Below are 26408 nucleotides of genomic sequence, written 5' to 3' on the forward strand. Positions count from 1 at the left end.
AATATAAAAAAAAATAAAACCCAAAAACCATAAATCAGTTTAAGAGAAACAAATTGAGGAGAGAGAGATGGTTGACCATATAATAAACATTTAAATAAACAATCTACTTCTATTAAACAAGAAAAAAATAGAACATCTGATAGGATTCAATAAGAGCATAAACAAGAATAATCCAAACAATGCCAAATGCAAAGGAAAAACTATTGATTTGCAATCCATCCTGGTTGGCTAAGAAAAAGCAGCAGGCAAGTAATGAGTCGAGGATTTCAAGGAAAGAAGATTGTATTTGCGGATGATTAAATAATATGGTTTTCTAATATTTTTAACAATTTACAAGTTGCTCTTCAGAAAAAAGAAGAGGAAAAATAAACTGCAAGCTTTGTATGGCACATTTTGCATACAATAACATAACGATCATGCAACTATTGAGTAAAAATTCATCTAATTGGTACATATCTTAGATTTATTAATTATATCTTTCTTTTGAAAATCGATTACTCAATCGTTATGCTTATTGTATGCAGCTATTGCTCGTTTATAATGTGCATTTGCTTTGTTGAAAAATGGTTGTATATAGTATATATATTATACACACACATACAAATGTGTAAATATATCTTAAAATATAAGATTTATTTATTGTATATAATACATAGTAAATATAGTTGTTATGTACAAACTTCATATAATTTACATAGATTTGAATTTATATATGAACAATAATTAAATATACATATGTAACTGGAGATACATTATTCGTACATTCGATTTCAGTTCTCTCGTCTTCTTCAGTATAAGAATCTAAGCATAGAATTTTGTATAACGTATAAGAGAATCAACCAATCAGAGGCAACCCGTAGAACGAAAAGTAGAAATGGAAAAGAAGGGTCTATGATTGATTGATTCTCTTATATTGGTTGCGTTCAAAGAACAAAACGCCCACTGAGCGATTAGTAACTATCGATCTTTAGTGTTAGATCCTTACATTCGACCATGTTAATGAATTACTCAACCATAGTGCAACCATTGTTTTCTGTACGCAGTCATTGTCGTTACGAAGTTACAGAATGGGAACCTACTGTAGCGGAATTCTGTAACTCGTTAAGTGCTAATAACCACAGTTTTCGGTTCGTTATATAATGTTGCACATTTTTTTGCTATATATTATACTTGCACAACGATAATATCATTATTGTAACGACTGCATAACAAGTTACAGAATCTCGCTACTGGCCGGCAAACTGCTTTGCTCTGATTGGTAGATTTCCAACATCCAATCGTAACCTCAACCGCAACCAAGCTCGTCATCTGTAATGGAATACGGCCTTTATAGAGCTTCTGCCCACAGGACGCAGTAATGCTTGCATGCGGCAAAAACGCCGCGATAACCAATAAATTTACAGCATATAAGGAAAGCCAATATGTTGATTGGCTATTACGCCATACTTTGTCACGCGGCAAGTATTTCCGTGTCCTGTAGGCAACAGTCTATAATCTATAAACCCATTGCTCATTCGCTGGTTACATCCCGCCAAAATAACGGTCACATTCGCATATAAATTACTGATTTTCGTTACGCATGTACCAACCAGGCGTCCATCTCGCAATGGTGCAACCTCATGGTCTTCACATTTTCGTTGAAGCAGCGAGTGGTTAGGAGCGCATCGGATTTAAGGTCAGTAGATATGCGAATATTTTAATATTTTATTCATATTAGTTAACAATAAATATTCGAGCGTGAAAGAAATTGTGATTAATAAACGAAAAGTTAAAGAATTTAAGATTTCATAATCGAATTCTACCCGGTTTATTAACAGCATTTCATTCTTATTCGTTCTAGACATCTTAAAACATGTCTATCATGTTGTCTGCGCTGTATATCTGCGTCGATCTGTGAAAAGTGTGATGAAAAAATTGGAAATTGTGTATTCGGTATCGAACTTAGAATCGTGCATTATGATTATTAATTAAGGAGCTTAAAAAAATTTTTATCGCTAATTCGAAGTTATAATACAAGAAAATATTTAGGAACATATTTAATTTGGAAATTCTTGAGAAATAACTGAAGAATAGAAAGACGACATGCCATTACTCCACAAAAACGTACATTGAATCCATATGGAACGCACGTTGCATTCACGTAGAATCCACAAAACCACATGGATTTCACGTGGACACAACGTTCATGGGGCTCGATTCCTGACGGCGTGCGAGTGAAATGCGTATGCGAAAATGTATAGTTAACGTTACATATAATCTAGATTTTCACATGCGCATCATTTGCACGCCGTCAGGAATCGAGCCCCTGTTTTCGTGGGGTTAAACGTATAATGAAACGATTTTTTAACCTATTGGCGCGGCTATTGTGCTATTGCTATATTATAAACGTCGAAGTAGCATTTATATAAGAATAATAATTATGTATTTTAATTAACTCGATTAATAAACAATTGAAATAATGCACATTAGCAATATGTATATAAAAATTTAGAGTTTCCCCCTGTCTTCTTCTAATTTGCATTAACAGATCAGATATATGTTAGTAGTTGCCCTAATTTTAATTCTGGCAAAAGTTGATTATTTTTTTGTCGATAATGAAATAAATAGCAGGAAATATTGCTCCTACTAAGCTTAAATTAAACATCGATAAAACTAAAGTGATAAGAAAAATAGAAGAAAGAACTAAGAAGATCAATTGAAGGTGGAGAGAGAAGAAGATAAAGGAAGTAACAGAAACAAGGTATTTCGAATATAAATTTCAAGCAAATGAAAGACAAAGAATATAGGTGAGAGAAAGAGAAAGAAAGAAATGTTATTTATTAGACAAGATAAATTCTTTTGAAAAATATAAAACGATAATGTAAAAGGTAGCAGCAAAAATAGTAATTAACAAAATTACTAAGTAACTAAATTAACTACATGACAAAAAAGAATATACAAGAAAAGAGAAAAAACTAATTTAAAACTAAAAGTATAAAAGAAAAAGAAAATATGCAGACAGAGTATAGCTTACAGTGCAAAAAGTTGCAATTAACAATAATTGCAGAAGAAAATAATATAATTACTAAAATTATAAGTCTAGAGAACATCAAAGTTTACACGAACATTGTAACATTAAAATTTATATATAAAGTGTTCCTATTAATTAATCAAAGTTGGAATTAATATATTTCAGTAATAGATACAACTTGGTGTTTTATCTCCAACCCAATCCAATGAATCTAACACAATCGACAAATTTGCGTCGTGATGAGGAATCAAGATCTACACGTAACGAAGATGACCGTTTACTTATGCGATTGAGGAGCAAAGAGGAAAAGTCAAGGCGTAGACGAGAATGGAGGCATCAACAAGAATTGGAAAGACAACATGAAAAATTAAAACGACAAATGATAATTAACTATGAGAAAAAACGCGCAGAAGCTATGAAATTCAAGCAACCATCTTCACATCATAGTCGAAGCAAAAGCAGCAGTAAGTCGCCATCGTATCATCGACACAGAGAAAGATCCCCATCGGAAGCTCCCAAATCTAACACTATATTCAAAACGTGAGTTACAAGCATATAAGTTATATTTACGTAAGTATACAACTGAGGACCTTGAGGTGTTTTAATAGAACATTAATTATTTTCTAAGAAAATAATTATTCAATTTTGCAAATTGAATTACAAAGTAAAATAGAACTTGTGTAGAAAATTGAACTAAAATCCAATGACCCACAATTTTTTGTATAATTTCGAATAACTCTACAATTGTGTTAAAGGTTGAAAAACAGTAACTACTTCGAACATTGTTCAAACATTAATTAAAAGTACTGTCCCAGTTAATACAATTAGCGGTTCATAAGCGAGCAATTAATAAGCAACTAAATTTTTCTCTTTAAAATAAAAAAACATAAAAAAATTCTTATATATTATATATATTGTTGCGCTCACTCACGCACGCATACGACCAGGAAATGAATACGCATGTTTATAAAGACGTTTAATATGCTCCTATTTACAGCGTAGAATAATTGTAATTCTTGTGAGGTCAAACTCTCTACACGTCAGCCCAGCCCGGAAGTTCATGTGCCACTCTTTCATTAGTTGTTCTTTCATTAGCGTTAACTTATTACAAGAAACACTTCTTTTTTGTCTAGGACTCGACGCTTCGCTCGCATCAAGATCAACAACAGCAATCGATTCTCGTTCTCGAAAGAACAAGCGCAACAATATATATATATGTTTATATGTATAATATAAGCAATTTTTTACTAATACCACGTACAATACGTTGAGAATAACGACTACAATGAGTCTAATATATCACGACTATATTATCTTTAGATTAGATCGGTCCGCAAGTGGGGCAGTACCTTTATTCAAGGGTCCTGAGGGCACACAGATTAGTACTGCAGAATTACGTCGTATTAAAGTTGACATTCGTAGGAATATTCCTGCAAAAGGACAAGTTACCGAACTACAACGGGATATACTTAATCCCGAGGATGTGATCCTCAAGAGAAGAGAGGGTAAAACGTTATATTCTCCTTGGCATTCTTTTGTGAAAGATGTATCGCTGAATGACAATGGAACTCCATTATCATCTAGTTATACAACTTTCTGAAATTCATGCAGTCGTGCGTACATATGTAATGACAAAAGCATTTTTATCAAATTAAATTATCAAATTAAATTTCATAATAAATAAATCATATTGTTCACTCAAACTGGCCACAAGATAATGCCAGAGGAGAAAGAGGAATTGAAAAGAAACGCTAACAAGCGAATGAAACAAAATACAAAAGAATGTTGCAACCCTCTTGCTAACTATACTCTGTCTCATCTTCTTGTAGTGACATTTAATTGGCTGCATGCATTTGAGAAAACTGTTTTGCAACTATTATCAAATATATGAATCTGATTGGAGTATGTTCTGTCATTGAGGAGGGAATTTAATATCGGTTCCCCCAGCTCCTCCATTCCGGTCCGGCTGGTAGACATTCCGGGAAGATTTTAGCTGGTAATAGTTCGATATAACTCTCCTCCAGGGGGATGAAAGTATCCACGAGGATTTCCCCGCTGTGAACAAAAAAGTATGTTCTAATGTTCTATCGTAATCACGACAAATTCTAAGAGCATGCACCAAGTAAATTGATAGATTTTATAACAATTGCAAAACAGCCTCCTTTGCTGAAGCAGCTATTGATTCTCGCACGAGACATGCGTTTATTAAAGTCGACACTCAGAAAGAGTAAAAACTTATATCACATTATGTGCCTGAGACGAGATGCTCGGTTTTGGAAGACGTCTTGAAAGACGTAATTCCAACGCAATGCCAATGTTTCAAAATTTCAACGTTCAATATATTTACATTAGCGATGTTTTACTTCAATATACTACAGTATGTTTTTCGATGCTGTAAACTCAACATAATAAAAGAAGATCAAAGAAGAAACATCCTGAAGAATCACCATTATGATATCATTCAAGGTCTCCAATACCTACGTTTCAGCGTTCTTCGTTTGAGCTCATTTATCATGGACTCTTTACAATCACGACTGTATAAAATATTCAACACGGAAGAAGTCACGATAAACAATTTTACATTGTTGTCGTGGCAACCACACAACTTATTATTTTTTAAATATAATCTTTGACTATTTTAGTAATATAATAATATACATTACAAAAATATTTGACCGGGAATGTTAATGTAAAAATATTTAATGGAAATGTAAAATGTTTAAACAAGATAAAACAAATATCTCATAATAGATATTTGTAATATAAAATAATGTAAAGAAATAATTTGTTATTGGTGCTCAGAAATGAAAAATGTACATACAAAATTATCTTTAATTTATCATAAATATATTTTATAATTTTTTGTTGTAACGTGATAAACACGTTATAATAAAATATGAAAACATTCCCGAGGAAAAAATGTAGAACATATGTTGAAACATATTTTGAAAAAATATGTAATAAATTTTATATAAATATAAAACAATAAGATTATATAGATCATATGAAGTTTCATATAATAATTAACAGTAATTTTAATATTAATGAAAATGAGAGCACCTGTATTAATATATTAATGAAATGAAAATACAACGTATTCGAAGATACAATGTGCAACGTATTCGAAGATATAATGTACAACATATTCGAAGATATGACGTACAACGTACTCGAAGATACAAGATATGGAAGATACATTAGAGTTTAGAGAAATAATCGGGTGACATTATGTAAATTTGTTCGTTCGTTCATTATCTGTTTTAAAGATAAATCCGGTATCGCGATACTATCAGTACCATAAATTCATACGTTATAAATATTCATTTTGAAACAAATATTTATATGTTACATACGAAACTTAAAAAATCGGTTGAATCTGTATTTAACGGGGATATAAATGCGTGAAATGTTCCGAACTTTTCACAATATTCGGGAAAATTAAGGGTTTGTTTTGTAATACTAAACTAGTGTATACTGTTCAAATTTGAGAAAAGACAAATGTGCAATTAAGACTTGTCAGAAAAAAGAAAATTAGTTTAGCAATAGAAAACAAACCTGTAATATCTGAAGATATAACATTGGAAGATACAACGTCAGAGATGATATAGAAGATATAACATTGAAGATACAATGCTGGAAGATACATTAAAGATACAACGTTGGAAAATATAAAAAATGTGAACAGAGTTTTTCCAATGGACCAGACGAATATATTTCGAAACTTACACATAAAATTATGGATAATTTTCTATCTACGATTATACAACATGAGAAGATATTGAATTTGGAGAAGGAAACATCATAGGTACATCTGTTATAGCATTGTAAGTACAATATATTGATCAGTATAGCATTGAAGATATAGTATTATAAATACAGCATTGAAGACACAATATTATAAATACAGCATTGAAGATACAATATCGTAGATATATTAAACATGCAACATTGGAAAATATCAAGTCGGAAATGCAACATTAAACGATATAATATCAGAAACACATTGAAGATAAAATATCAGAAATAAAACAACAGGGAAGATACATCAGATACATAACATCGAAGACACAAATACGTCATAAATATATTGAATATAGAACATCGAAAGGTATCAAGTCGGAGACTTGCGACATTAGAAGATATAATATCAAAGATGCAACGTTAAAGATAAAACTTCGGGAATAAAACAACGAGAAAAATAAATCAAAGATACAACGCCAGAAGATGTAACATTGAAGATAAAACAACAGGGAAGATAAATTACAGATACAATGCCGGAAGATGTAACGTTGAAAATAAAACAACGGAGAAGATAAAAAATACAACGCCGGAAGGTAAAACAATGGGGAAGATAAAGAGATACAACGTCAGAAGATGTACTACCACAAATATTAGTAAGTATATGGAAAAATATATCGGAAGATACCACGTCAGAGATGCAACATCGGAAATATAAAGAATATAAGGTCTGTTCTATATAGCTGAATCAGTACGCACTTTTGGAACTTCAAAAGAAACAAATATATAATTGATTTAGAATCTACAGTGTAAAAAGAGAGAAAGAGAGCTAGTACAAGTTACTAGTGCAACTAGTTCAGTTATGTATAGAACAGACCTATAGTATTAAAGATAGTACGGAAGATACAATATTTAAGTAGAGTATTGAAAATACAACATCGTAAATATTCATACAAGATCATAAATACAGCACTGAAGATCATCATTGAAGATTAACATCATACATGGAACATATAATAGCGACATAGGTACGATATAACATTAGATAATATCGAGAAATATAGAAAATTTCAACATTAGAAGATATATCCACTATAAACATTAACTTTAGGTATGTAATGAATATGTTTTTTTGTTTGTCTATATAACTATCCTGTGTTCATTCAAGCATACCCATTAATTTCCTTCTACCCTCTAATTTCTCACTCTATAAAAATGCATTATCTTCTAAGGAATTGGTATGAATTGTAACAAGGTGATTATTAATTTGTATATTTATTTGTACATTATATTCACAGGAAACTATGAAAGACCTGCGCAATCTTTCATAGCCATAGATAAACCATATTATGTCAAATATTGGTTGAAAGGATCATAAAGAGGAAGAGAATTATGTTTCTAAATACAATATATGTGATTATATAGGTGAAATATAGGATTATATTTGATATTTGTAATATCATAAAAATCGAACGATGTGGAGCTATTAATATACTAACAAATCAACTGCCATTTCGAAGAGACGCAAGTATAATTTTATTTTATAATATACTATCATTATTTTTTATTTTATTGCAATATACTATCCCTCTAATACTAAGCCAATTCGATCTTTGACACGATGCGTGCTATCTTAAATTGTGACATAGCCGTAGGGTTTACGAGAAATGCAGATCGAATCCTCAGAAGATCCAATATGGGATGATATCAACAATGAAAGATACAATAAAATTTATAACAGAAGATACAACAATCGAAGATACAACAACGGAAGATTCAATAACATATAAAATAACATTAGAAGATACAAATATTTTGAGAGCTTTACTAGGAAGATTTGTCCCGATTTAGAATATTTCCAGAGAAGATAAACTTTTAATTGCACAAAGTTATTTAACTCTACAGAAACAAGTAATGCACACCTCCAATGCATTGTACGGACTACGTATTAAGTAAGTAGTGCAGTAAACAATTCTTTTTTTGTTATAATACAAATAACAGTTTTAAAGAATTATATTTGTGTTAATCATTATGTGTATAAACATAATTTATTAATATAACAATATATCTTTTTAACTTTATCCAATCTTTTGACCGTTGAAAATCAAAGTCAATATTAATCACAATGTTAATATTCTAATTTTCACAGAAAATGTACTAGCACACATTTATCTTGACAAAATTGCAACTGTGTCCTGTTGTTTAAACGCAATTGGTTATTCAATACGTGAAGCATAATAAATGATAATGTATTATCATTTAGCGAAATCAAAAGGTATGTAAGATATATACATGACGTTATTTATAACTAATATGTTTCATATAATTCAAATATTGAAGCATATTAAAAGTAAGATACATTACGGAGAAGCAAGTTTATTATAAAGAATAAATTTTATAAGTTCAATTTTATAAGTTTTTATAAAGCAAATTTTACTTTTGGGACTTTTTTCATAGCAACAATGAAGATATTTCTACGAACATCGAAGATCGTCTATAAAACCTTTGAATAAATATCAAATTAGTATCGTGCATAACAGTAAAATTATTTTGCCCTTATTTAACATACAGGTTTGCATTTTTAATCTCATTATTCTTTCTATCTTTGTCTCTACTTGCAAAAATGTGTTACTAGTCTGATATTTGCAACATTATCAATAGAGATTACAATAATGTCCAATAATAATGATTAATGAATAGTCCAAACATAAAAATGTTACATTATTTAAATAGTCAAAAGGGTTGCAAACTATTATGTTATTAATACAACTTTTATGTTAAAATTGTACTATTATAATACTGTATATGTAGGAGAAGGATCTAAGCCGATATTTGAGAGGGATGAAATAAAGGTAATTGGTGAAGTGGAGGAACGACGTACGGTTGTAGCCATAGATAGCGAACAATCAGGTATGCATTATTATAAACAATCATGATTATTATTCAATTCAGTGCAATAAAATCGAAGAGGGTTAAGTTTGATTTTCTTCTGAAACACGTCAATCTTCGAACGGATAAGATGACTATGTTATAAAGCATTGATGATATGAAAATGTATATTTCTTTAACCGTACGACTTTCAGTTTCAGCAGGCAAAATACGAATTTCTAAAAGACGTTCGTCATCGTTGAGCCCTATTAGGAATCGCAGTTACAGTCCTGGATACTTATCTTCCTATCACACCAGGTACGAGTAGATGATATTTATAATTTACTGATTCAATAATTGTTAAATAATATGTAGTAAATTCATAATTTACTAATAATTGTTAAATAAATAATTGTTAATACTCCTTTTGATATCTTTTTTCATCCTATTCCAGATATCGAAGTGCTGAGTCAAAAGATCATGATAAAAGGATAGAATATACCGACTATCATAAAAGAGACAGGTGAGGAGATATATATTATTAATTGGTTAATAAAAACAAGTTGAACTTGCTTTTTTTCTTAAATAATTCATATAAATTAATATTATGAGGTTGATAATATAGTTATAATTCTAAAAATTTCTAAAAAACAATCTTTCTTACACTATTGCAGACATAATAATATACAGAAACATGAGGACTATAAAAAGGAATATACGGATAGAGATGTAAAAAGGCATGACAGTACTCGTTCAAGTTCTAGAGAACGGGATACAAACAATTCCCATTCTAGGTATGAAATCGCGATTCATATCACGTATTATTATTATTATTATTGGAAGTCTCTGCATACAAGAATGTTGGATGGAGTCGAACATTTATGCTGGGTCGCTAATCGGATAATCATTATTATTATTAGTTTTATTATTAAAGGTCTATTATAGAGAATAGATCTTATCGCAGCAGCCGATATCGAGATAGATCGGACGAACGATCTCGAGAAAGAAGAGATAGAGACAGAGATAGGGATAGGGATAGAGATCGAGATCGAGAAAGAGATAGAAATAGAGGCCGATCCAGAGATAGGAGAGATCCAGCACCACATTATGTTGAACACGTACCAGTGCCTATTTATTATGGTGTAAGTATATTTATATCAATTTAATGAATTCTTGGTAGTAATTGATTTATTTATTAATGTTTGATCTTCAGAATTTCCCTCCGAGACCATACATGGTAAGTCCCATGGTCACAATTCCTAGGGGACAGGTTCCTCCTCTAGGAAGAGGTCGGCACCCCCCTTTAATGGGACCAGTTAGACCATTCCCACCACGATTTGTTCCGCCTGATATATATAGAATGGGACCTCCAGCTCCAAATCCGAGTAAGTAAATTTAATCAAAGTGTATAATCAAATGTATGTAATGAAATATAATAAATCTTTGCAGGATATGGACCTATGTTCGGATAAAACTCGGAAACAGATGGAATTCTTGTTCTTTAGTTCACTTGCAGGCAAGTCGGATCATGATTTAATTTTCTCTCCGGGACATATGCGTTTACAAATTTCTGTGGTAAAAAATTTATATTGATTTATATGAATTGTATTAATTGTATTATACATGTGCGTTTGTTATAATAAATTTGGGATGTTAAAGAAATGTGTATATATATATAAGAAAATATGAACATGAAATATATTTCTCATAGCATGATTTAGCGAAATTATTTCCTAACATTCGAATACAGTTTGCCAGTGTCACGATCTGGGAAGAATAAAATGAAAATTTGTAAATTTTATTTCGAATTTGATATTCGTCGAAACTTATCACTAACTCGTATTAAAAAAACAAACGATCGAAAAACTCAGATATACCGTTTTCGCTTTTCTCGTTTCAATTCTCTAACTGTTTCGAACGGCCCGAGCTGGAGAGCGGTCGGATCGTTTGCTAGATTGAGTGATAGTTATCCCGCCGGGATTAACAAGCACGGGACTGTCGCCTGTTACCCATCTATCTAAGTGACTAAGTGGAATGAAGTAAGATGCAAGAGCATCGTCTTGCTGCACATCCTACGAGTAAAGATGTACGTTTTCGAGGCGGTTTGACAACTTATTTTCCACAGATCGCAAGTAAATTTCTCTATTTAAATAGCCTTTGAAGAAGTAAAGTCTAATTACATGAGTCCCGATAATGCTATCTCAAACATTAATCGACTATTGATGTTAGTATTCTACGCTCCGCTGCCATTGTGAATTGTGATTAGACCAATAATAGCAGTTGTGTCAGTTCAATTCAATTTTCTTATATTATTAAATTTTGTTTTATCTCTAAACAGAACGTACATGAAGAAATATCGGTCTCTCCGATATTGATTTCAAGCAGTGATGGGAAATCGGTGACGGGCTTTCCAACGAATTTCCCTCACCACGCACGCACACACAGCCGACTCGGTCTATCTGTATCGGCCACGCGCTCGGCAATCGTCTGCGTGTCGAGCGAAAGAGAGAATATCATTTCCCTCTTTCTCGCTCTCGTGTTCGCTCGGCGACACGAGCGAGAATATCTTTCCCTCTTTGTCGCTCTTGTTCTCGCTCAGCGACGCGAATTAGGCTGATTATGCCGTTGGTCTCGTTCCGGATGGACAATGTAGTAGTGCTTCTATGCACGCGTTGGCCAACATGTTCAGAATAACCGCCAAAAGCGGAAGAAAGGCGCGCGCCTGACGTCTGCCGCTTTGTGCGCTAGTGGCGCTCTGTGGCGGTTACCAACCTCATTGTGTTTTTGTTACACGCATGGTCAACAGTTCGTGTTTCCGTTTATTTTCTTTCTTGTGTTTTTTGTGATTCTTTTGAGTTCCTTTTATACAGGTCTCTTCATCATGCCGAAGAATAAGTACCGCAGCCCTTCCCGTTCTCGCTCGAGCAAGCGCAGGCGTAGGTCTCGCGATAGATCCCGTGAGCGTGCGAGAGAGGTTAGGCGTAGCAGGTCGCCTCGCCGAGCTCCGTCGGAGGAATCCCCGTCCTCGCATCCTCCAGCTCAGGATAAAATCGCCGAAGCTTTGTGGAAGATCTTCGATTTCATGGAAAAACAGAGTGTGCCAGGCTCTTCGGCTAGCCTCCATCCTGCACAGGCCACTCGTTTCCCCCAGGAGAGTAGGCACGACGATGCCTCTCCTGTGGAGGTTTTTTCGACGGATGAGTAGACCTGTTATAGATAAGCTTGCTACTTTCTATTCGTACGATTTCCTCCCGTTAGCGACGATAACCAAAAAACTCGTGGTGCTCCTCGCGCTTGGCACCGGTCAACGCGTCCAGACTCTGGCAGCGATCAAAGTCTCAAATTTTGTTAGCAGATCAGCTGCTCATTCGTATTCCTGAGCGCCTCAAAACTTCAGCGCCGGGGCGCCCTCAGCCCTTCTTTTCTTTTTCTCCCTTCGTGGACCACGACAATCTCTGTCTTTACCGTTTGATGTCGCATTATTTGAACGTTACGCAACATCTTCGCGTCATCTTTCGATACTCTGTTCGTTGCCTATCGTAAACCTCACACAGCAGTAGGTCCGCAAACTATTAGTCGCTGGATCCGTTCGTGGCTTTCGGAATGCGGCATCCGGACGGATATTTTTTCGGCGTATAGTACTCGACACGCATCGACATCCTTTGCAGCTCATCACGGCATCTCTCTCGATATAATAAAACGAGCAGCGGGCTGGTCCGGTCATTCTCGCGTTTTCGCGCAATTTTATAATCGCCCTGTAGTTAATCCCGAACAATTTAGTGATTCTTTATTACGTCGAGCTTAATATTTATCACAAAGTTCGCTCCTTCGCCTTGTGTTGCCTTATTTACTATGTAGGTTGCCTTCATATCAGATAGCATATTTTATTTTATTTAACAGTTGGCGATAACGTCCTTCGGCTCATGTTCTCTTAAGTAAGAAAGGTAAAAAAAAACGTAACCACAAATATTTCGCAAAGCAGTTCCTTCTTTGCTACGACGAGCAAATCGCCTTCTGAACATCTACATTGTCCATCCGGAACGAGACCAACGGCATAATTATAAAATCAAACGAACTCACCGAGTGAAGTTCGATTTGAATTATGCCTGGTGTCTCGTCCGGATGGACCATTCCCACCCGCAGCTACGACTGCTCCCTTCCCCTTCCTTGACTGAGGTGGGCGATTCGCTGTTCTCAAATAAACAGGTTGGTAACCGCCACAGAGCGCCACTAGCGCACAGAGCGGCAGGCGTCAGGCGCGCGCCTTTCTTCCGCTTTTAGCGGTTATTCTGAATATGTTGGCCAACGCGTGCATAGAAGCACTACTACATTGTCCATCCGGACGAGACACCAGGCATAATTCAAATCGAACTTCACTCGGTGAGTTCGTTTGATTTTATAATTCTTTCGCAGCTGTAATCTGAGTCGCGGGCGCGACTATGACGATACTGAGAAGTTTTTCTTATTCGGCGTGCCGAAATTATGAATATTATTTTATTATTAATATTATTATTTATAATAATATTAATAATATTCTGCGCCGAGAAAATGAAATATATTTCATTAATTGTTTTGCTGAGGCGGACAGGTTCATAGATTTGATTGTTGAGAATTGTTTAATAATATTTGAAAAATAATTTTAAGTTATACAAAGATGTAGAATAAAATATGGAAAAGTATTATAACAAAGTCGAGAAGGTACGAAATGAAACCTTGCTTTCATTACAACGTCCTTTGAATTAACAAATACTCTTCAAATAGTATTAAACAATCCTCAAAAAATAATTACATCCGTGAAATCTTCTGTTTGCACGAAAAAAATTCATAAAATGTCTGTTTCGCCGCGCTGAATGAGAAAATCCTCAGAACAATGTTATATTTAAAATAATGTACAATGCATTAATAAATATGCAATCTAGTGAAAAGATAATTTATTTGCCTATTGTAATATCTTCGAATGTATTCACTTGTTTGCGAAACGATTTTCCCATGTATTTTCGATGCAGTGTCGAACAGCACAATTGTTAATCCAATGAACTTGGTTAAGAGAAATAAGTAGACCATTCCAAATAAGTGGCAGCGCTCTGAGTTCAGTGTTCAGTGCACCATTCAATAAAAATATAATAATATTGTTTGTATTAAAATGATACAAAGTTTAACGAATTGTTTGTGAAAAATCACCGTAAATAGATGAAAAACAGTGTACAGTTATAGTATACAGTATACAGTTTAGGAAACCCACTCTTTGTCAACAACGTGGATATAACCAAGTTGGAAAAAGAATAAACATTCTTCTTGCCGATTCATGCGATGATACCAAAGTATGAAGCAAATGCATTATGCATGTAGTACTGCAGTGGTATTGCATGAAATGGTGCATGCATAAAGAATGAAAAACTATTAATAAAGTAATTATTAGTAATTAAGTAATCAGTGTTTAAAAACATGTACTGTGTTGTGTATATAAATGGTTTTAGTAAAAAAGAATATGTAAATCCACATTACTGCTCGATGGAAACCGTGAGAAGGTGGTGGTTTTTTCCATCAGGAGGAAATGATAAACAAATGTCGAATAAGTCACTTATGAAATGGAATTATTTGACATTGATTTATATTTCCTAAGGAATGGTAGGATGTAAGGAAAGGAAGAAGCAAATATAAAGGGAATATAGTAATATCATGCAAGCGTCATGCAGACAAAACATACAAAGAAGAAAATGTAATATAAAAATACATATAAGATATTACAGCTACTGTATTTACAGTTAATTTACAGAGTAATAATGCATGCATTTGAACAATGTTTTTATGAAAAGTCTTTCACACAGTGGAAAGCGAGATTTAACGCGTAAATCTGCCTTTCTTTGACAATACCAAATATCATCAATTTTAGACATATCATCTATTTTAGAATGTCACATTCAATCATGTAAATACTATATAACACATGGTGTTATATAGTGTAGCATTTACATAATTGAGAGTGATATTCTAACATAGATGGTATGTAAATGATACTTGTGGTTTATTGTGTTAACTCGCACAAATGGGATGTGAATAATAACATCCAAAACTATACATAGAATGGGAAAACAAAATCTTCATAGACAAACTTTGCTGTAAATCCGCCATTGCAATTGTCAACTATGCAAAAAACTCATCGGAGCTCCTTCTCAATCCAATAAACGACGTTTATTGGATATGAGATAGCTCTTATGTACTGAACGTCTATCCAAGACCCTTTATTTTCTTTACGAAAGTAAAGAGTTTAGATAGACGTTCAAAAAAATGCATAGTTAACAATTGCAATGGCGGATTTACTTACTGATTTTTGGAAATTTCAAAATCATCAAATTAACAAAAATCAGGGCGCTATTGTAACAATATATTCTTGAGACTAAATAAAGCAAGAAAGTCTAGTACCACTTTTTCTTCCGACAAATAATTAGCGAGATATCGTAAGTTAAATATTTAAAAAGTTGTCAAATTTTCCTCAAATATCTCAAAAAATATTAGACAAATAAAAAAAGTTTTTAGACAAAAGTTGTTCAAATTAACTAGTAGAAAAAAAGTGTAATAAAAAATAAGGGTTCCCATTTAAAAGACGCAAGTTGATCTTCAAATGACCTTGAAAATAAAGATCAAAGTCAAAGTTAAGGTCATCATAAGGTAAGCTCACTTAAAATCTCTACTCTAATCTAACTTTTATCCAGATTATTTTCCTTGAAACTTCAATACTGAAGTTATTTGGGATGGGGCATTAAAATCATCCTGTATATAGAGCAGTCGTTCGAATTAAGGATGGGCGATACAGTATCGATATTTTAAAATATTGATACTTTTGGATTTAAATATCGATATTTTGTATCGATATTTTTCTTTTCAATATTACTGGGTATCGATATTTCAAAAGCAATATCGGACTTTCCATACAATTCAATACGAATCATTAATATTCTATTGGGCGAAAATTTTAGCGTGCCGAGACTTTTGGAACTAACGCTACCAACCACAGCCATTCTCAGTTCCGCTTGCGTTTGAATTGTCGCAAACCGTTGCAAATTAATGGCGAATTCAATTGACATTCATTCGCTCTGTCCTAATGTCTAGTAACTTTTTGTTATTAGGTGCACTTGTTCGGAGTACATACTTTTATGCTAACCTAAGTGCGGGTAATTTAAGAAGCTTTCTGAATTTGTGTATATATCATATAATTTGTAAAAGTACTCTGTCTTAAACGAAAATGTCGCTAAAACTAAAGAAATAATATTTTTAATTTGCACACATTTAGGCCGGTATTCATAGTCGGATCTTATATTTAAAACCGTCTTGAGTTCATCTTCAGATATTGTATGGATCATTTCATTGGCTACTAGTATCTAAACATGAACTTAAGACGGATTTAAATATAAGGTTGCATTCAGAAAATACAACAGTTGAACAATTCGTCAATGTAATTGGACTTCTTCCTTTTTTCCTATGTGACTACGAATACATTTATTTCTGACGCATTCCAAAAACGGTAACTATAATAGATTTTAGTATAAACAAGTATAAATCAATAAATAAATATATAGTAGGTACATAGTCATTCATTCATTCAATAAATGATTCTGAGCAGAGTTGTTGCACTCTTTCTCCTACGCCAGTCAACGATTACGAAAGTAAGAGAGAAACAGGGACAACGCGTACGCAGTCCCCACGATCAAAAATATGTGTAGCTACGGGAACCATATCCAACCGCCGCGAAAGCGAACAAAAGACTCTAAGTACACTCGTGAACTAAAAGGTATGTGCACCGATTTTTTGTTGACTTCGGAACGCGCTCCAACTTGAGGAGAAAGACAACCACTACTTCATACGTCAGCACTGTCACTTATTACAAAAGCAGAAGGATGGCATATACGAGTGTCAAATAAGTAATGATTGTGGCGTAGACACAAATGTCTTGGAGACTGAGTTATAATTGAAGAAATGAAGAAAACAAATAGTGATTGTGAGGAAAAGTGGCAAAAGGCTTTAAAATTTGTAAAACAGCATATTAAAGGAGAGTATTAATTGTCTAATAATATTTTAAATGAAAAATATTTTTAAATTTGAGTGTAAGTTAAAAAAGTTATAAACCATAATTTCTTTAATGTTAATAATTTTATAGCTATAAATTTGCCATCGACGTTAAATGAATATGTATGTAATGCTATCATTTACATAGGTGGAAAATTATGTTATTGCGCTCGTAAAAAATAAGCAGCAGACCAAGTCGAGTAATATTTTTTTAACAAGATACTCATATCACTCAACTTGGTCTGCTACTTACTTCTGCTGAACACAATAATATAATTCCTCACCTATGGAAATAATAGTATTATATATATATTCATTCAACGTCGATGACGAATTTATTAACATTAAAGAAATTATGGTTTATAACTTTTTTAACTTACACTCAAATTTAAAAATATTTTTCACTTAAAATATTATTAAACAATTAATACTCTCCTTTAATATGCTGTTTTACAAATTTTATGAAGCCTTTTGCCACTTTTCTTCACAATCACTATTTGTTTTCTTCATTTTTTCAATTATAACTCAAAGTCTCCAAGACATTTGTGTCTACGCCACAATCACTACTTATTTGACACTCGTATATGCCATCCTTCTGTTCTCGTAATAAGTGACAGCGCTGACGTATGAAGCAGTGGTTGTCTTTCTCCTCAAGTTGGAGCGCGTTCCGAAGTCAACAAAAAATCGGTGCACATACCTTTTAGTTCACGAGTGTACATAGTCAAAAATAAGGATATTAGTGGTATCGAAATTACTAATACCGATATTTTTATTTATGATACGTAACGATATGAAATATCGATATTTTCTATTGTATTGCCCCATCCCTAGAGTTCGAATCCATTCTCCTCCAATGAACACAGATAAAGTACAAAGATTCTAGGTTTGTTTTTTATTGCTGAACTGGCTGCACTAACTTGCACTTATTCTCTTCTTCTCTCCCTTTCACTAACTCCTAGATGTATATCTATTTCTTTTTATGTTCCCTGAGTATACACCAGTTCAGCGATAAAAAACAAACCTTTGGATAAGAATGAATCATAATCGGCGTTAGGCCATGCCAAGACACATTACAGAGTAGATTACTGCACTCGGTTATTTTATTGGTCGGCCAAAACTTGTCTGCGAGTAGTGGTGCCGTATAGCGGTTGCGGTCTGCAACCGAATGTGAGACATCGGCGGACATCGCGCGGCAAACGTACCATGTCCTGTGTCTAAGAGTCCTGATGCAACCTCATGGTCCTCATTTTCGTTGAACCAGTGGGTAGTTAGAAGTGCAACGGATTTAAGGTTAGTAAATACATGAATATTTTAATATTTTACTTATTTTAATTATAAAAATAATTATTTTAGCATATAAGCAATAAATATTTTAGCATGTAATTATGATTAAAAAGCAGAGAATTAAAGAATTTAAGGTTTCCTGGTCAAATTCTACCCAATTTATTGACAGAATTTTATTCTAGTTCATACTAGTTATTTTAAAATATGTCTATCATATTGGCATTGTATATTTGTGTCCATCTGCGAAAAATCTAACGAAAAAATTGGAGAATATTGTGTCGAACATGATTAGAATCGTGCATCATGATTATTAAGAGCTCAAAAGAATTTTTTATTGCTAATTCAAAGTTATAATACAAGAAAATATTTAGACACAATATATTTAATTTTGAAATTTCTGAAATAATACAGAACAGAAACAACTAGGGAATAGAATGACGATATATCATTAATCGCACAACGGAACGATTTTTTTAACCTATTACGCGGCACGTGCTACTGCTATACTATGAATATCGAAGTAGCATTTGTATAAAAATAATAATTATATATTGTAATTAACTCAAAACAATTGAAATAATGGACATTAACAATATGTATATAAAAATTTAGAGCTTTCCTGTCTTTTCTAATTTAATTAATAGATCAGGCATAGAGTAGTTATCCTAATTTTAATTCCAGTAAAAACTGATTAGTTCTCTGCCAGCAATTAAATAAATGGAAATATTGCTCCTACTAACCTTAAACTCGACATAGATAAAAATAAAATTGAGCTTCAAGGAAGATGGAAGAGAATGGACAAAGAAAATGAATGTTATTTATGAAATATTCTAGGATAAATTCCTCTGAAAAATATAAAATAGTGATGCAAAAAGTAGTAGAAAAATAGTAATTAATAAAATTACTAAGTAACTTAACTACGTAACAAAAAGGAACACACAAAAAATAAAAGAAAAGCTCATATAAAGTAAAAATATAAAAACAAAAAGTAACAGGTGGACAGTAACTTTCAACACAAACAATTATATAGTTAAAAGTAATTCTAAAAGAAAATAAAATAATTATTAAAATTATAAATCTAGAAGAACGATAAAGTTTACATAAAAATATATTCTGTTAACCAGTCAAAGTTAGAATTAATATATTTCAGTACTAGATGCTTGGTGTTTTATCTTCATTCATGAATCCAACACAATCCTTACATTTTCGGCGTGATGAAGAATCAAGATTTTGTAACGAAGATGATCGTTTAATTATGTGGTTGAAGTGGGAAGAAGCGTGGGAAGAGGATAAATTAAGACGTAGACTAGAATGGATACGTCAACAAGAGTTTGAGATACAACATATAAAATTAAAACAACAAATGATAATAAATTATGAGAAAAAACGCGCAGAAGCTATGAAGTTAAAGCCAACATCTTCACATCATAGTCGTAGCAAAAGCAGGAGTAAATCGCCATCATATCGTCGACACAAAGAAAAATCCCAGTTGGATGCTTTCAAATCTGATACTATATTCAAGAAGTGAGTTACAAGCATATAAGTTATATTTACATAAATATACAACTGAGAAGATCGAGGAGTTCCCTCTAGAACATTAATTTCTCTCTAAGAGGGTAATTATTAAATTTTATAAAGAGAACAATTTAATAATTTGACAATTTAAATTTTGCATAAAGATAATTATTAAATTTTACAAACTAGCTTCTATTAGATTTATAAAGCAAAATAAAACTTGTATAGAAAATTGACTCCAATTTAACAGACCATAATTTTTTTATATAATGTCAAATAACTATAACTATATTAAAAATCATAAAATAATAACTACTTGAAATATTGATTAACTAAAAGTACTATATCAGTCAATATAATTACCGATTTATAATTATATATTTATTATAATTATGTATATTATCTTTAGATTAGATGGGTCTGCAAGTGAAGCAGTACCTTTATTCAAGGGTCCTGAGGGCACACAGATTAATACTACGGAATTACGTCGTATTAAAGTTGATATTTATAGGAATATCCCTACAAAAAGACAAGTTACCGATCTACAACGGGATATACTTAATCCTGAGGATGTGATTCTGAAGAGAAGAGAGGGTAAAATATAGTTTTGGCATTCTTTTGTGGAAGATATATCGCTGAATAACAGTGAAACTTTATTGTTATCTAGTTATACAACTTCTCAAATTTCATGCACTCGTGTAGTGACAAAAGCATTTTCATTATCAAATTAAATCTTATAATAGATCAATCATATTGTTCATTCAAACTGGGCACAAGATAGTCCCAGAGGCGAAAGAAGAACTAAAAAGAAAAACTAACAAGCGAATTAAACGAAATACAAAAGAATATTACAATGCATGAGCGAAGAGAAAAAGAATGGTTTAAACGTAAAAATATCACGTTATTTAAAGTCAAGTGTGTAAATTATTGTGTTATTAATATACTTTTCATGTTAAAATTATACTATTGTAATACAGGAGAAGGATCTAAACCGATATTCGAAAGGGATGAAATAAAAGTAATTGGTGAAGTGGAGGAACGACGTACGGTTGTAGCCACAGATGGCGAGCAATCAGGTATGTATTATTAAATATAATAAAAACAATTATCATTATTATTCAATTTAGTATAATAAAATCGAAGGACTGAGTTTGATCTTTTGAAACACGCCAATTTTTTAATAGATAACTGTTTAACCAATTGTACCTCCTTTGGAGGAGAATGGGCTTTAAAACTGGGAAAGTCGATAAAATTAGTTTGCATGTCACAGATAAATTTTCTGCGGATCACGATCCTTTTTTTCTGTGTCAATTTTTAGTTTCTTTTTTCTTGGTGTATTATATAAATCGCAAATCCGCCGTGTTATAAAGTAGTGATGATATGAAAATGTATATTTTTTCAACCGTACAACTTTCAATTCCGGCAGGCAAAATACGAATTTCTAAAAGGCCTTCGTCATCGTTGAGTCCTATTAGAAATCGCAGTTATAATCCTGAATATCTATCTTCCTATTACACCAGGTATGTTTAATTGTTATTTATAATCTACTAATAATTATTAAATACATTCCTTTTAATATCTTCTTTTCTGTTTATATCTGTATAAACTCTGTTCTGTTTATATCTGTAGATATCGAAGTGCTGAATCAAAAAATCATCATGATAAAAGGATAGAATACACTGATTATCATAAAAGTGACAGGTGAAGAGATATGTTATGTATTGTTACTTTATTAACAAAACCAAATTGAATTATTTTCTTAAATAATTCATATAAGAATATTATATGATTGATAATATAGTTATAATTTTTTATTTTTAAAAAATTTCTTTTATCCTATTGCAGACACTATATATACACAGACACTAATAATACACAGAAACATAAGGACTATAAAGAGAAATACACAGATAGAAATGTAAAAAGGCACGACGGTACTCGTTCAAGTTCTAGCGAACGAGACATGCATAGTTCCCATTCTAGGTATGGAATAATGATTCGTATTACATATTATCATTATTGTAGATCTCTGCATGCAAAAAGAATGTCGAATAGAATTGAACATTTTTACGCTGGAAATTAGACAATCATTATTATTTTATTATTAAAAGTCCATTATAAAAAACAGAACTTATCGCAACCGATATAAAGATAAATTAAACGAATATTCTTGGGAAAGGAAAATTAGAGACAAAAATAGGGATAGTGATAAGGATAGAGATAAAGACAGAGGTACTGATATGGATAAGTATAGAGACAGGGATAAAAGAGATCAAGATCGAGAAAGAGATAGGAATAAAAATAGATCTAGAGACAGTAGAGATCCAATGTCACATTATATTGGACATGTACCAGTACCTATTTATTATGGTGTAAGTATATTTATATCAATTTAATGAATTCTTGGTAGTAATTGATTTATTTACCAATATAATTTATCTCTAGAATTTACCTCCGGGACCAATCATGGTAAACCCCATGGTTACAATTCCTAGAGGACAGGTTCCTTCTTTAGGAAGAAGTCGGCATCTTCCTTTAATGAGACCATTCTCACCGCGATTTGTTCCACCTGATATATATAGAATGGGACCTCCAGCTCCAAATTCAAGTAAGTAAATTTAATCAAGATAAGTCAAACATTATGTGAAATATGATAATTTTTGTAGGATATGAATTTATATTTGTATTTATTATATTTGAATTTATAATTGTATTGGTCATAAAGAACATTGACTTTTTCTAAGGTAGTAATTAAATTGTACAAGTTAAATTTTATCAAGTTTATAAAACAAAATAAAAACTGTATAGAAAATTGCAAAATACAACAGCCCACAATTTTTTTTATACAATGTCAAATAGCTCTATAACTATGTTAAAAGTTGCAAAATAATAACCTGCTTCATACATTGATTCATTAAAAGTTTCAATGTTTCACTGTTTCAATCAATATAATTAGTTTATTATACTTAATCAACAAGTAAATTTTTTCCTTAAAATACAAAGAAAACATTTTAAAAATATTTATATATTATATATATATATGTATATATGTTTCTATATATAATATATGCATTCTTTTGCTAATATTATGTAGAATATAACGAGAATGACTACAATGTATGACGACTATATATTATCTTTAGATTAAATGAGTGCAAGTGGAGCAATGTCTTTATTCAAGAGTCCTGAGGGCACATAGATTAGTACTGCGGAATTATGTCGTATTAAAATTGACACTCATAGGAATATCTTTGCAAAAAGACAAATTACCGAATTACAACGGATTATACTTAATTCCAAAGATGTGATCCTCAAGAGAAAAGAGGGTAAAATGTTATATTTTTGATATTCTTTAATACATGTATCATTAGATGACAATGAAACTTCATTGTCATTTAGTTGTACAATTTTCAAAATTTCATGCATTCGTGTGCACATATGTAGTGACAAAAGCACTTATTATCAAATTAAATCTTATAATAATTAATCATATAGTTCATTCAAATTGAGCACTGCCAATGCCTGACAGAGAAGAAAGAAGAACTGAAAAGAAAGCAAATCGAACAAAACTTTTGCTAATTATACTCTTAACTCGTTGCATTGACATTTAATAAGCAGCCTCAATTAAAAAAATTGCTTTGCAAAACTATTGTAAAATTTATAAATCTGATTGATATATATATTTAATTATCTCAAAATTTAAAAGCATACAACAATTAGATTTTATAACAGACAATTTTATAACAGTTACAAAATAACTTTCTTTATTAAAGTAGTCACTGACTCTTCGTGCTAAACATGCGTTTATTGAAGTTCAGAAAGAATAAAGGCATTTTTTTATATTACGTGCCTAAGACGTATTGCATGGTTTTTAAAGACATCTTGAAAAACATAATTTCAATGCAATTCTAATGTTTCAAAATTTCAACATTTAATATATTTACATCAAATGTTTCACGTTAATATAATACAATGTTTTTCAATATTATAAATTGAATATAATAAAAGAAGATCAAAGAAGATATATCATGAAGAACGTTATATCTTTTAATACTTTCTCCAAATAGCTACGTTTTAGCGTTTATTACAGCCTTGTTTGAATCGATTCATTATGATCTTTTTATGATAGCGACTATATAACATATTCAACTCAGAAGTCACGATAAATAATCTTATATTATTGCTATCGTGAAAACCACGCGACTTATATTTACTTTTTAAATATAACCCTTGATTATTTTGATAACAATAATACACATTACAAAAATGATATATAACCGGGAATGTTAATGTAAAAATATATAATGAAAATATGTAAAACTTTTAAACAAGATAAAACAAATATCTAATAATACATATCTGTAATATAAAAGAATGTAAAAATAATTTTTTAATAGTGTTCAAAAATGAGAGATACACAATTATTCTCAATTATTTATTATACATATATCTTACTTTTATTTGATAACTACATTATAATGAAATATGATTATAATAAAAACATTCCCAAGGTAAAAATGTTGAACATATGTTCTATAACAAGTTTTTGACGAAACATTCATGATCCTCTAAATGTAATAAATTTTGTATAAATATTAATTATATTTTGTATAAATATTAATTTGTATAATATTAAATAAGATTACACGTATTACATGCAGTTTCATGTAATAATTGACAATGATTTTAATATTAATCAAAATAAGAAAGAGCACCTATCAATATATGAAAAATGGAAATACAACGTATTCGATTCATTATAAAAAAAGAATCAAATTAGTAATAGAAAACAAATTTGTAACATTCGAAGACATAACATTGCAAGACGTAATATCGCAAATGCTACTAAAGATATATTGGAAGACGCGTCAGAGATGATATAGAAGATATAATATTAGAGATCCGACGTCGGAACATATCAAAAAGTACGGTCATGGACAAAAAGTTTTCTTCTTGGACTAGACGAGTACATTCTTAAATTATTAATTAAAAAAATTATGGACAACTTTCTATCCACGATTGTATGACATAAGAAGATATTAAATCAAAGATACAATATCAAAAGTACAACATCAGATATATAACATTAAATATATAGCATTGTAAGTACAGTATATTAATTAGTACAACATTGGAAGATACCAAATCAGATATACATTATTAAAACTTTAACATTGTAAGTACAGCATACAAGATGCAGTATTATAAATACAGCATTGAAGATATAATATCGTAAATGTATTAAATATGCAACATCGAAAGATATCAAGACAGAGATGCAACATTAAATAATATAAGCAGCGGCATATTGAAGATAAAATATATCAGAGATGAAACGGAGATATATCAGACATAACAACGTAAGATATAACATCGAAGAAATAATATTGAAGATACGTCGTAAATATATTGAATATACAACATCGGAAGGTATAAAGTCAGGGACTTGCGACAATAGAAGATATAATGCTAGAGATGCAACACTGAAGGTAAAATATTAAAGATCAAAACGACGAGGAAGATAAATCAGAAGTATAACACTCGAAAATTTAACATTAAAAATGCACTACTGCAAATATATTATCGGTAAATATAATATGGAAAGATACAACATTGGAAGATATTAAATCAGAGAAACATCGGAAATATTAAAAACATAGTCTGTTCTTTATAGCTGAACTTGTGCGCGCTTTTGGAAAGAAACAAATATATTGAAAAGAAACAAATATATAGCTGACTTTATGTAAAGAAAAGAGAAAGAGAACTGATACGAGCTACTAGTGTAGTCAGTTATGAAGAAAATACTTATATCAATGACAGTACGAAAAATACAATGAATAGTATTGCAGATACATCATAAATAATAAAGATATAATATCGCAAATATACGGAATATTCAATATCACAAATGCAGCATCGAAGATTATTA

At 31.5% G+C, this 26408-nt stretch overlaps 3 protein-coding genes across 4 annotated transcripts; all 3 read left to right on the top strand.

Moving 5' to 3' along the window:
- The first annotated feature begins 1451 nt into the window (after nucleotides 1–1451).
- LOC112588827 (uncharacterized protein DDB_G0287625-like) lies at nucleotides 1452–11269 on the top strand. Of its 2 annotated transcripts, none has more exons than XM_025299969.1 (10): nucleotides 1452–1675; nucleotides 3176–3550; nucleotides 4331–4515; nucleotides 9560–9658; nucleotides 9832–9934; nucleotides 10071–10139; nucleotides 10291–10410; nucleotides 10581–10758; nucleotides 10830–11001; nucleotides 11066–11254. In XM_025299969.1, the coding sequence occupies exons 1-10, from the start codon at nucleotides 1620–1622 to the stop codon at nucleotides 11086–11088; spliced, it is 1380 nt and encodes a 459-aa protein (XP_025155754.1). In that variant the 5' UTR covers nucleotides 1452–1619; the 3' UTR covers nucleotides 11089–11254. The 2 variants fall into 2 exon arrangements, with proteins under 2 accessions (XP_025155754.1, XP_025155753.1); XM_025299968.1 differs by having other exon boundaries at nucleotides 1455–1675; nucleotides 10551–10758; nucleotides 11066–11269.
- Nucleotides 11270–12327: 1058 nt separating this feature from the next.
- Nucleotides 12328–14190, top strand: LOC112588828 (uncharacterized). Its single transcript, XM_025299970.1, has 2 exons — nucleotides 12328–12421; nucleotides 12487–14190. The coding sequence occupies exons 1-2, from the start codon at nucleotides 12412–12414 to the stop codon at nucleotides 12819–12821; spliced, it is 345 nt and encodes a 114-aa protein (XP_025155755.1). The 5' UTR covers nucleotides 12328–12411; the 3' UTR covers nucleotides 12822–14190.
- A 4617-nt stretch (nucleotides 14191–18807) lies between these two features.
- LOC105180922 (transformer homolog B) lies at nucleotides 18808–24096 on the top strand. Its single transcript, XM_011137271.3, has 11 exons — nucleotides 18808–18970; nucleotides 20115–20488; nucleotides 20889–21073; nucleotides 21457–21555; nucleotides 21906–21999; nucleotides 22109–22180; nucleotides 22325–22462; nucleotides 22608–22851; nucleotides 22925–23087; nucleotides 23623–23805; nucleotides 23975–24096. Exons 2-10 carry the CDS (start codon nucleotides 20121–20123, stop codon nucleotides 23625–23627), a joined length of 1368 nt encoding a protein of 455 aa, XP_011135573.1. The 5' UTR covers nucleotides 18808–18970; nucleotides 20115–20120; the 3' UTR covers nucleotides 23628–23805; nucleotides 23975–24096.
- The last annotated feature ends 2312 nt before the right edge of the window (nucleotides 24097–26408 follow it).

The sequence above is a fragment of the Harpegnathos saltator genome, unplaced genomic scaffold (genome assembly GCF_003227715.2).
Source record: "Harpegnathos saltator strain DR-91 unplaced genomic scaffold, Hsal_v8.6 scaffold306, whole genome shotgun sequence".
In the NCBI taxonomy this organism is placed as follows: domain Eukaryota; kingdom Metazoa; phylum Arthropoda; class Insecta; order Hymenoptera; family Formicidae; genus Harpegnathos; species Harpegnathos saltator.